The sequence below is a fragment of the Sebastes fasciatus genome, chromosome 19, assembly GCF_043250625.1.
Source record: "Sebastes fasciatus isolate fSebFas1 chromosome 19, fSebFas1.pri, whole genome shotgun sequence".
NCBI lineage: Eukaryota > Metazoa > Chordata > Actinopteri > Perciformes > Sebastidae > Sebastes > Sebastes fasciatus.
The window spans coordinates 13,747,006-13,758,911 of NC_133813.1; the positions used below are offsets into that span (position 1 = coordinate 13,747,006).

The window sequence follows — 11,906 nt, forward strand, 5'->3', positions numbered from 1 at the left end:
CCTGTTGCACTGACAGCTAATTTCCAAGGTCATTTTTTGTTAGTACAAAAAAAATACAACAAGAAAACCATAACACAGTTTGTTTCTTTGAAATGTGTCATTCAGGATTTTGGGATTTTTGTCTGCAGGTACGTGAAAGGTTATCCCCCCAACTCTCCGTACATCGGGAGCTCGCCCACCTTGTGCCATCTGTTGGCTGAAAAAGCCCCGTTTTGCTGCCTACGACTGGACCAGGTGGGCAGTCGCCGTTCCAACTTAGTCACTCAATTACCGACTGCCTCCATCATCCCTTCCCCTCCGTCTCTCTGTCCTTCACATCATAAAAGCAAACCTAAAACACCTGTTTCTGTGTTCCTTGTGCAGGGTTGCAGGCACAACAGCTATGAGGACGCTAAGGCTTATGGTTTTAAAAACAAGCTCATCATTGTGTCTGCTGAGACCGCAGGGAACGGCCTTTATAACTTCATAGTGCCTCTCAGAGCTTATTACAGACCCAGGAAAGAACTCAACCCCATTGTCTTGCTGCTGGATAATCCGTAGGTTACACACACACACGCACATATCCTTTCTTTCAACCTCCACTCTGTCATTCAACATTTCACGCTGGGAAACATTATGTAGCTAAAAGCTCATGTCAGCAGAGCACTTAGGACAAGGCTGTGGAGGTGGAACTCCATTGTCAAGCCCTGATGTTAGGTTACTGCTCACAGTGACGGTGTGTTTTGAGCGACAAAGAAAAATAAAAACGCTGCGGAGCTCGGTGGCTCCAGACGGTAACCATAGCAACTTGCTTTGCCTTGAACCTGAATGATATATATTGCTACGAGGGGCAAAAAAGATGAAGAAAATGATTTCTTTGGAGAACACCGAGCGGGCTTTCATCGACAGCCCTGATGTGTCCCTTTTCAGCCCCCACATGCCAGCTCTCAGGACTCTCATAGAAACACACACAGAACAATAAACTCTCTGCCCCCCCCCTCCACCCCATGCAGCTCTCTCTTCCTCCCTTCCTAGCGCTGTCGCACAAATACAAACGCCCACACACACTTGGATACGTAATTCAAGCATCATGACAGCCTTGGGTCTCTCGTCAGCAGGACTGGGCAGATGCATGAAGTGATGTTCTGTTAGAGGTGGTGGTGGTGATGGTGGACAGGCAGTAATGAAGCAGCTAAATCTCTCTGAGCTTGCTCAGCACCACACCGACTAATCCCTCAGCATAAAGACACACACAAGTAGGCAGCTGAGAGTCCACCGAGAGTCCTGAAACCTCGCTACTTACTGTTGTACATCATCACATAGTAAACACTCTCATCCCTAAAGCACATCTACAGTCGAAAATCTAAGTTATCAACACATTTTAATTATCAAGTAATACTTTGCGTTTTGTGACGTATACTTTTCATATATTTTGTTTGTTTCCATGTTTGCCAAACATTTGGAAGTTTTATGTCAAACATCAAAAATAAAATAACACATCTATTGCGGCTTCTAAACTAAATGGGTGGCCACCCACAGATGCCATAACACTCGACCGAACACTTGACTTGTATATTGACATTTTATTTTATTTACATTGAATATTTTATTCTTATTTTATTATTGGTCATGGTGCTTTTTATATATACTTATATATTTATATATACACTAGGGCTGTCAAAGTTAACACGATAATAATTACAACTATAACTATAACTATAACGCAAATTTGTTTTAACGCCACTAATTTTCTTTAACGCATTAATACAATCGTTCTTCCGGATGTTTTACCGGGTTTTAAAGCTAGAGTGAAAATCCTGGCATCATATGAAACTAGAAAACATAAAGAATCCATTGGTACCATCCATGTCATACTATCTTGTCAGGAAAGAGGCTAAATAACACTCCAACGAAAAACTGGCATGGCCATTTTCAAAGGGGTCCCTTGACCTCTGACCTCAAGATATGTGAATGAAAATGGGTTCTATGGGTACCCACGAGTCTCCCCTTTACAGACATGCCCGCATTGTTCTATGTTCTCATCCAAACTCGTCACATATCGCCCCTTGCTTGGCGTCACGCTATTTTTAGCAACAAAACCACTATAGTTAGGTTTAGGAAAAAACTACGTAGTTGGCCTTAAAACTACTACGTTTGTACAGTGAAAATGACACTGACCGTTGTGAACACGGGACACAAACAAACAGCTGATTGTAACGTGGTGCACTGAACACAAACAGCAGTCTCCTGGAAGAAAGGTTTGTGTTTGTTGGACCCATCCACCTCCCCTCCTACCCGTCCTTAGTATGTCTTTTCGCACTTTAAACTAGGTCACCACACTCTCGGCGCCCTTTCTCTGAGCGTTTTCTGTTGCCATAGGGGGTTTACCTCAGTATACCTCAGTATTTGACGCCGTGGGAATGAGAACGGGCTGGATATACCAGTATTGACGATAACCTTCATATTTTAAAATGAAATATAGATATCATGTTATTAATACACATATGATAATATATATGAGACGAAATGAACAATAAACAAAGTTAAAAATGAATTTGACTGAGAGCATTATTATAATTTTTTTAATTGTCTGTAGATATCGCAATAATATCATTATTGTGAATTAATTTGGCCATGATACTACTAACTGTGTAGTGAAAATCCAAATAAATCAACACTATCTATTGTGGGTAGCCGCTCATAGACACACGCTAGACATAATCAACACGCTGTCCTTTGGTTAGTGACTCACTGTCTGATGATCCACAGTGGTTGGGCTGGTCCTGGGGTTTGAATGGTGAAGTAGAGTTGCCTTGGTTGACTGTAGCATCATAAATCAAGACAAACATTCCCCAAAATAAAAGTTAAAAGTTTAAATCAGTGGGGAAATAAACAAATTCAAGACTGTGAAGACTGTATAATCGTGTTGTCGTCCTCAGTCCACTAATTTCAGCACACCTGTTTTCAATGAGAGCTCCCTGAAATGCGAGGTCAGGTGACTGTGTGCACCAATAACTACCACTAGGTGCTGCCAAACTATTTACATCGAGATAATTAAAAACAATAAGACATCATAAAAGCTTGCTAGAAATGACACAACGGCAAACATACTTACATTTTCTCAAAATGATTGCAAGGACGTGTTTTTTTACTCACCTTCAAGGCTTTCTTAGAGTCAATTCCAATGTTTCTTGTGTGATAATAGTCAACTCAGTCTTTCTGTATCGTCCATGTTTAAAAGAATCAATTTCTTTTTTAACCCTCTGAGACCCACAATAGACCTGTTTTTGTCTTTTAAATTTCTCAAGGGGTTAAAATCTTACTACACAATGCATTGTGTGGTTTGGATTAAAAACAAAATACAATAGAAAACTAAATGGAACTCATTTCCTCTATCATATATCTCATGTTTCCTGTAGGCCAGATAATCACTTTCTGGAGGCCATCTGCTGTTTTCCTATGGTCTACTACATGGCTGGGACTATCGACAAGTAAGACTGTCATATAACCTGCTTCTCATTATCATTTTATTATATTACATTTATCCTTTCATTCAAATATATTGAAGAGGAATTTGCACTTCTCTGACATTTAATTGGATGTGCAGTATGTTCCAGGCAGATTGCTGTCTGCTGTTGTTCTGCTCATTGTTGTGTGTGTTTCAGTCTGGACAGCCTGCTGCAGTGTGGCATTATCTACGCCGATAACTTGGTTGTCGTGGATAAAGAGAGTACAATGAGTGCAGAGGAGGACTACATGGCTGACGCCAAAACTATTGTCAATGTACAGACGATGTTCAGGTAATTTTTAATGAGATTGTTTCACAATGTTTATCATATATTATTCATGACGTGGTCTATAATTTGATAGCACCGTTGTGTGTATCTGAGCCTGCATTAGAAACCATGTTTGGACGACAGCATCACTTCTAGAAAAATGGTTTTGCAATGTTGAAAAGATAAAAAAAATATCATGTTTGTAACTTAATAATAAATAACAATTCATTAAATTTATGTTATCTATGTATTTATTTTTTACATTTTGTTTTACAAAGTTAGGAGAGCAATGTTTAAATCAGGCCTGATGTTTCCTTACACATAACAGAACGATCCCAGTGAGGCATACAGCTTATTGATTTAACACTGGTATCAGATCGGTACTCGGTATCAGCCGATACCCAAAGCCCAGGTATCGCTATCAGTATCGAGACTGAAAAAGTCGGATCGGTGCATCCCTACTTAAAACTTTATATTTTAATAATAAAGTTTGGAAAAAAATGTTTGGATGACAGCATTATTTCTAAAATGATTTTAAAAGTTTGATAATAAATTGATATTTAGTGTCATCCTCTGACTCCTTTTATTTGAATGCACCACCCTCCTCTCTGGTTTCCAGGTTGTTTCCCAGTCTCAGCATCATCACAGAGCTTACTCATCCATCCAACATGAGATTCATGCAGTTCAGAGCAAAGGATTGCTATTCACTGGCCCTCTCCAAGCTGGAGAAGGTAAGATAAAACAAAAAGGGCTTACAGTGAACTGCCTAGTATGCATTATGAAGATGAATTGTAAAGAGAGCCAGTCTTCGCACTGTTATTATGTTTGCCATTTCCTTCTTACTTCCTCCACCGTCAGAAAAAGTGGCAGACCTTTAAATGCTGTTGATCATTGCTGTGTTTAGTGTCCTGACTCTCTCCCCCACAGAAAGAGCGTGATAAAGGCTCCAACTTGGCCTTCATGTTTCGCCTACCCTTCGCTGCAGGGAGAGTGTTCAGTATCAGCATGCTGGACACCCTGCTGTATCAGGTTGGAATGCACACCTACAGCTAAAGTGCCTCAAATAACTCTTTTCAATAGCAGGTGAAAGAAATAAATGTGTCTTACAGCAGAAGCAGAGAAACAGTGTCACATGAAGAAACAGAGCAGCATTACCAGCGTAAAGCAAAAGTGCCCTCTTGTGTTCAATCATAGATAGAAAACGGACCTTCACTGTTTTTTAGTTATAAAAGTGTTCTTCTGTGATTCCATGTCAGTCTTTTGTGAAGGACTACATGATCCTTATTGCACGACTGCTGCTGGGGCTGGACACCACTCCAGGATCAGGATTCCTCTGTGCTGTGAGTTCGATAGAAAATGATCTGACGCCGTGCCATACTCCAGTTTATCTAACTAATAGTGTACCCATTTGTCTCTTGTTCCAGATGAAAGTAACAGAGGAAGACCTGTGGATCAGCACTTATGGCAGGCTGTTTCAGAAACTCTGCTCCTCTAGTGCCGAAATTCCTATCGGGATCTATCGGACAGAATCCCATGTTTTCCCGACTTCTGAGGTGAGTTCTCTGAGATGATGCTGTAAACTGTATCAAGCTGAATATCCACCTCAAATTAAAGACTTTATATAAGTGGACGTAGTCACCGTGACGTCACCCATTGGCTTAGATAGAATCATAATCATTTCCAAAATTCACAACATGTTTTTAACTAACAAATTATTCTGTTTCAATCCATATTTGTCGGCGTTTAGCCTTTCAAAAACAACATTTTCACTGCTCTCCCTCTTGGGAGGACGCACCTGTATTAACAGGGCAGTCTAGCAGCAATCTAACAACACCATAAATTACATTTATTTAAACACAATAACAAAAAATCTATTTTGGCTCTAACGCTATTATAGTAAATTAATTAATCTTTTTCGTTACAAAAAAAGATTATATTATGTATCTGCATTCGCTTGGCGAATCAGTCAAGACGTCATCACTTTATTTATGTTGACCAAACTGACGAGTTATAATCACTTTATTCAAATTGAGGATTTTGTTTGAGGATTTGTAATTTTTTTTTTAAAGGTGATGATGTCAGATGAACATAATGGCCATTAAGTTCATTCTTGTCTCCCCATACACCCAGTCGCAGGTGTCAGTCAATGTTGAGGACGGCGATGACACCAAGGAAAAGGGGGACGAGTCTCGCAGCAACGACCAATCAGATCACCCCATGCTGAGGAAGAAGAGCATGCAGTGGGCCCGGCGTCTGAGTAAGAAGAGCACAAGGTGGCAGGGAGTGAGCCGGGATTCGAGCAAGGACCACGCCCAGCGTATCGCCCAGCAGCGCCTCAACCTCTACCGGCGCTCTGAGAGGGAGGAGCTGTCTGAGCTGGTCCGCAACCGCATGAGGCACCTGGGCCTCCCCACCTCCGGATATGGTGAGGAGGTCACATGGACACATCTTTACCTTCTCAGTTTTCCTTTCCCAAACGTTCATGTCTTCTTCTGATTCTGTCGTAGAAGATCTAACCAATCTGACAGCCAGCGATGTCATGAACAGAGTCAATCTGGGATATCTACAAGGTAAAGATTTAAATTAGGATCCTACTACAGGTAGAAATGAGATCATAACACCATCATCCAGGTAGCTGATTGAGGTTTTCTGTTTCAGATGAGCAGAACGATCAGCAGAACACCCTGTCCTTCGTCCTGATCAACCCTTCTCCTGACACCAGGCTGGAGCTCAATGACGTTGTGTAAGCACTACTCCTTTGTGTTGCACACATTGTGCGCGTGGGTTTACGTGTTGTTTAATACAAATGTTAATCTGGTGAAATTTGAGTCAGCACTGCTTCTGTTTATTTCTCAGCTTTCTCAAAGCTGTCTTATTTGTGGGTGTTCTTGTTAATGCAAGCGATTATCAAAGTAGTTCTTTTTTCACAGTGGATTTAAATAAAAATCTATCAATAGTGAAGACGTATATATTTAAACAAAAAACTTTGTCACTATAGTTTCCTTTTTTATAGGAATGTCACAATACCAGAAATTTAGTAGTCAATGTCAATACCAGTTAAATTCCTCAATTCTCAATACACAATTCAATACCACAGTAAAAAACAAAACAATATATCCCATCTACTTCAATATACACTCCATTATTACCGTTTGCATACTGTTTTTTGCAAATTTATTATTAATCCCTGATGCTCCGCCTCAAGTTTCTCACAAAAACTACATTTTACAAGATTACATTTGAACACATCATGATAACGTTATAATTTACCTTTGCCCAATACTGTTTACTGAGTAGAGCTTGAGCACATCATAATGTAACTCAATGGATGGGGATGGCGTTTGTCTCGAGTCCTGATCCTGCGGTATTGCAGAAAAGCGAGTAGGCCTATGGTCACATTTTCAGAATTGTTTTCATCAGCTTAGAATGAGCCCTTCATATCTACATCATGGATTCATAAAGAGAACTGGATACAGCGTTGGAGGCAGGGCCCCGTTCATTCCTATGAAAGTTGCTCAGTGGCGCATGATGCCAAAATGGCTCGACTTCCTAGTGGAAAAGTACGCGGATCTTCCGGCGATCTTCCGCATCCATTGGGCCCATGGAGCAGGCGCAGTAGCGTCCATTAGTTCACATGACTCGGTCAGGGGGTCGCAGTCGGCACACTGTCATAACGGCTTGCTTAATCCTCATCCCAGCCCTCGCTCCAGCCCTCGGTTTGGGTCTCATTCACATGAACGGAGGAAGGGAAACAACTAAGGACTATTAGAGTGTTCGTACTGGGAAGTTGATTCACCTGAAAATAAATTATCCTCTGATTTACAAATGTCTCTTTCCCAATGTAAGTCTATGGGAAAAAGTCTTTTTGGGCCCAATGGCATCACGTAACGGACACAGAAGTTGTAGAACCGCCGTTTGGCCACTACAAAAATTGCCATCATCATCAACCAGCGCTCTTCCTGGGGGCTTGATAGGGAGCAGGTGCTCTTCAAGGAGTGTTTGGAGCTGACAAACCAAACACTGGCTCTAGAGAGAGCCTTTCACATTTTTATGTTGAAGACTACTGTAGTTCTCCGACTTGTTATGTGATACGTTATTTACAACTAAGTCTGCTCCCCCCCCAAAAGAATGGACCCTGCCAATTTTGTAGCGTATTATTTTGGAAATAACATACAATTACAGGGAACATGAATTTTAACACAACAGCTGAGGCACCTTTCAGTATCCATGGCGACGTCTGTTTCCTATTCATGGATAGAGCATCCCATAGTTTATTTGTTCATTTAGCTCCTCGTCTTTCTTCATGTGACCTCTGTACTGAAGGGTTGATGAGTGTGGATGCTGAGCTCTCATGTGGCAACTCTTTACCTTAACCTCTCTCTCTCTCTCTCTCAGGTACTTGATCCGTTCGGACCCTCTGGCTCACGTCCCAGAGGAGCCTCCTGTCCACAGAAGCAGCCTGAAAGAGAGACACGAGTCCTGCATAGAGACCAAGGAGGACACCGAGCTCTGATAGCGTGCTGACCTTCACCGGTACACGCCTTCTTAATAAACCCCTTCAGCTTTCATGGGGGTCTGGTCGCGTCCACGCAAGTCCAGCCTGACGGAGGACAATTTGTGCTCCAATGTTCCAGCACTGCAGTCTACAACTGTATTATATTATACGAGTGCCTACTGTTTGGCAGGTGACATTTGACGTCATCTGTGACATTTTCATCCTCCTGCCACAGACATTGATTGCGTATTCTTTGCTGTGAAAGCTCCGTCAGTTGAGCAGTCAAGGACAAGCTTTATTAAGAAACAAATTCAGCCGACTGAAGGGATTTGAATAGAGTCCAGCAAACCTGCAGCGTTGCCCTTGATTAGAGTGAGTTAGAGAGTTTCACCCAACACAAGAGTGAATTGTATATTTTGTTTCTGCTCTTTTTGGGTTGTGGCCACCTCAGGAAAAATGCAGGTTGAACATCAAGATTAGAGATTTGGGGATTTTATCCATCTTTTCTTGACTTTTTGAGATTAACAGAAATCAGATGCACATACTCTTAATGTGTACTATACACTTTACTATTCACCACCAGTCACATAAAATCAAACACACTGTGTGACTTAAATAAAATATGTGCATTAAAGCTTTTCTTTAAAGCTTTTTTTTTTTTGTAGCTGAACCATAGAAGTAGTTATTCAGTGGTGTTAATTAGTAAGTTATGTACTTAAACATTGATGATTACTTATATGTTTCTCTGCAGTACATTTCTAGAGGTTTGCACTACAAGTGCTTAATTCAACCCTTTTAACAGGCCTTGTCATGTATTCAGTATTGTGCCATAAAGGCTTTATTTGATTTGTACTATATTAGTAATCAGAAAACCTCATTTCACTTTCAGCGCTACTCAGTTAAAGAATGTGCTTATTCATTTTACATTTGTGGCTGTTTGTACAAGGTATGCATTTCTGGCTCTCGCCCAAAGCGTTGGCCGTGAGCAGCGACCTCCTTACGGATTATAAATCGGAAGGGTGGAGTTGATTTGCCTTAACTGTGTAGTAGAAATGAACTGGAAATGTACTCGGAGAGCACAGACCTCCACCAAGGCCATGCCCTGATCTTGCAATATTAATGAAAGTGAAAAAATTATTTGTGTATCCGTATAAGTTTCATTAAAATCGGGCTTGTAGTTTTTTCCGTAATCCTGCTGACAAACAAACAAACAGAAACTCCTTGGCAATTTTACATTTGTGGCTGTTTGGACAAGGTATGCATCTCTATAACACAAGAACTTTTGACTTTGACTCTTTTGGCTTTATCCATATTTAAATGTTGAAAATATTTGAACTGTTTCATTTCAATTTGTACATTAAAGTGTTATATTATGAAAAAAACTGATGTAAATTGTCTAATAATTTAGCCTTAGTATTGCTACATGTCTTTAACATAGAAATGTCAATTTAAAGGAATACTTTGGGGAATGTACCACGCTTGTGTCCACAGCCAGGAGAACGTTAGCTTAGCTGAGAACAGTGGTCCTCAAACTTTATCATGTCAAGGACCCCTAAACTGACACAAACTGGAAAACGGACCCACATTTAAGATAAGATTTTGTCCCCTATATGATAGGATTTTTGCTTTTATATGTTTTATGACAGAAAGTGTATGAAACTCATGACCAAAATAGCCATACATTCTGTCATTGTTTGATTTATGGATGCAATAATAGTGAAAATAACCAGACTTTGAAAACTATTGGCTTAGAATAAAGACTTGTGTCTGAGCTTAGTCTGTATTTGTCACTGTTCTGTACTGTGTACTGTAAATGGAAAGCAGAAGACCACATAAAGCTGTAAAGGTGAGGTACTACATTTCTGTAGTAAAATATACCCTATGTAAAAAAATAAAGTGAAAGGAGAAATAATTGTGGAAAAAAGGGAGATGTTAATGGAAAGCAGGAGGGAGAAGCAAAGAGAGAAAGAAGTAGGAGGAAGCTGTGTGACTAACAGGTGAGTCACATAACTGCTAATGAAGACCGAGACAAGGTCTAATCAGGCAACTCGAGTGTAAACACCCGTGTGGTTTGAATGTGGGTGTAGGGGCTACAATAGGTGTATTATATGTGGAATATTATAATAGGTAGATTATATGTGGAAGAATAAACAGCAAGAGGGAGAATAGGTGAGGCAGTATGACCTGTCTAAAACCACTCTCTATTCTCTATGTAGTGCTCTGCTACTACAACACAAGGGGGAACTGAGTCAACGTTGCTCTATATCTTGGCATCTCTGGGCAAAAATTCCACAATAACCTTTCAGAATTATTGTAATTCAAGTATTCAGAGAGAAAACTAGACTTCTGCACCTCCTCATGGCTCTGTTTTCAGGCTTTAAATAAATCTAGCCCGTGACGGCAGACTTTGGCCAATCACAGGTCATTTCAGAGAGAGAGAGCGTTCCTATTGGCTGTGCTCCGGCTGGTGGGCGGTGCTTGGTATTTCCTCAAGAGATCTCAACATGGTTGCCTGGTCACAAAACAGCTAAACAGTACACTACAAGATGTTTCTGAAAACATAATTATGAATATTATATTCCATTCTGATAATAGACCCCTTCAAAATGTTACACACTTGACCTTTAATGAAAGTGAAAAATAATTTCTGTATCCGCCCCGTGATTCACATCCGCTCCAAAATTGAATGGGTTCTTCCTTGACCCAGGCTACATCCTTCCATCTAATTTGATGAAAATTGGACCAGCAGTTTTTCCGTAATACTGCTGACAAACAAGCGAACAGAACCAAAAGCAGAACCTCATTGGCAGATGTAATTATGGCCCAAAGAGAAGTGTGAGTGAGGATATGATTGTCTATAATAGTGTATAGAAATGTATGTGTGAGTAAATATGGTTTATAATATAAACAGCCATACAGACACTCTTTTCCTCCACCACATCCAGAAGAGACAGAGAGAGGGAGGGGGGATAGAACAGCAGAGAGACAGGATGGGCAGATGTTCAAAGAAAGAAAGAAAAGCGAAGCTGTAAGGAACAGATGCACATACTGTATACACACACACAACAACTCAATTAAGCACTCACACTTCATCAGAAACATACCTAGTTGAATTTTTATTATATCTCTTCAAAATAAATAAACATATAACACAATGAAATAAGACTCATGACATCTCTGAAAGCCTGTAACAGAATAAACCTCAAAATAGTGCCTGCTTTTTAGTAAACATAACGTGTACGTAATGTACAAAAAATACTACTCAAAAATGTACAAAATGCAGCAAACAAATATCAAGTATTGTGCAGTCCCCCCCCCTCCACACACACACACACACACACACACACACACACACACATTACACCAGCTGCTGACAGTCGGTCCTTACAGGGAAATTACTAGTGTTGAGCGCCAGAAGCTACATTAAAATCGCACGTCTCACCGGGAACAAGTTAATGAGCAGCAAACAGCCCAGTGGCATAGCTTCATTTTGGGGAGCCAGACGGGGATCTCAGGTGGAGTATAAGAATGAAGTTAATACAATATAATGCACTACTGAAAAGGTATAATGCACTGAGTCTGAAAAGCGCTTCCTGTTTGGAATACTAGTACAGTTTCCCCTTCTGTTAAAAACAACATTATGTCTCCTCTGTTTC

The 11,906-nt window shown here is 40.5% G+C and overlaps 1 protein-coding gene across 5 annotated transcripts in view; it reads left to right on the top strand.

The window, feature by feature from the left end:
• kcnt1a (potassium sodium-activated channel subfamily T member 1a) overlaps positions 1–9,195 on the top strand; it is a 34,512-nt gene extending 25,317 nt beyond the window's left edge. For 3 of the 5 annotated variants that reach the window (XM_074618707.1, XM_074618710.1, XM_074618712.1), the window contains 12 exons: positions 129–234; positions 364–536; positions 3,399–3,470; positions 3,645–3,779; positions 4,375–4,486; positions 4,683–4,784; positions 5,012–5,095; positions 5,180–5,308; positions 5,886–6,180; positions 6,263–6,325; positions 6,414–6,498; positions 8,151–9,195. In XM_074618707.1, coding sequence (XP_074474808.1) covers positions 129–234; positions 364–536; positions 3,399–3,470; positions 3,645–3,779; positions 4,375–4,486; positions 4,683–4,784; positions 5,012–5,095; positions 5,180–5,308; positions 5,886–6,180; positions 6,263–6,325; positions 6,414–6,498; positions 8,151–8,268 — 1,474 coding nt within the window. In that variant the 3' untranslated portion in view covers positions 8,269–9,195. The remainder of the gene's footprint in view (positions 1–128; positions 235–363; positions 537–3,398; positions 3,471–3,644; positions 3,780–4,374; positions 4,487–4,682; positions 4,785–5,011; positions 5,096–5,179; positions 5,309–5,885; positions 6,181–6,262; positions 6,326–6,413; positions 6,499–8,150) is intronic. The other 2 variants (XM_074618708.1, XM_074618709.1) reach the window with 2 other exon arrangements.
• The last annotated feature ends 2,711 nt before the right edge of the window (positions 9,196–11,906 follow it).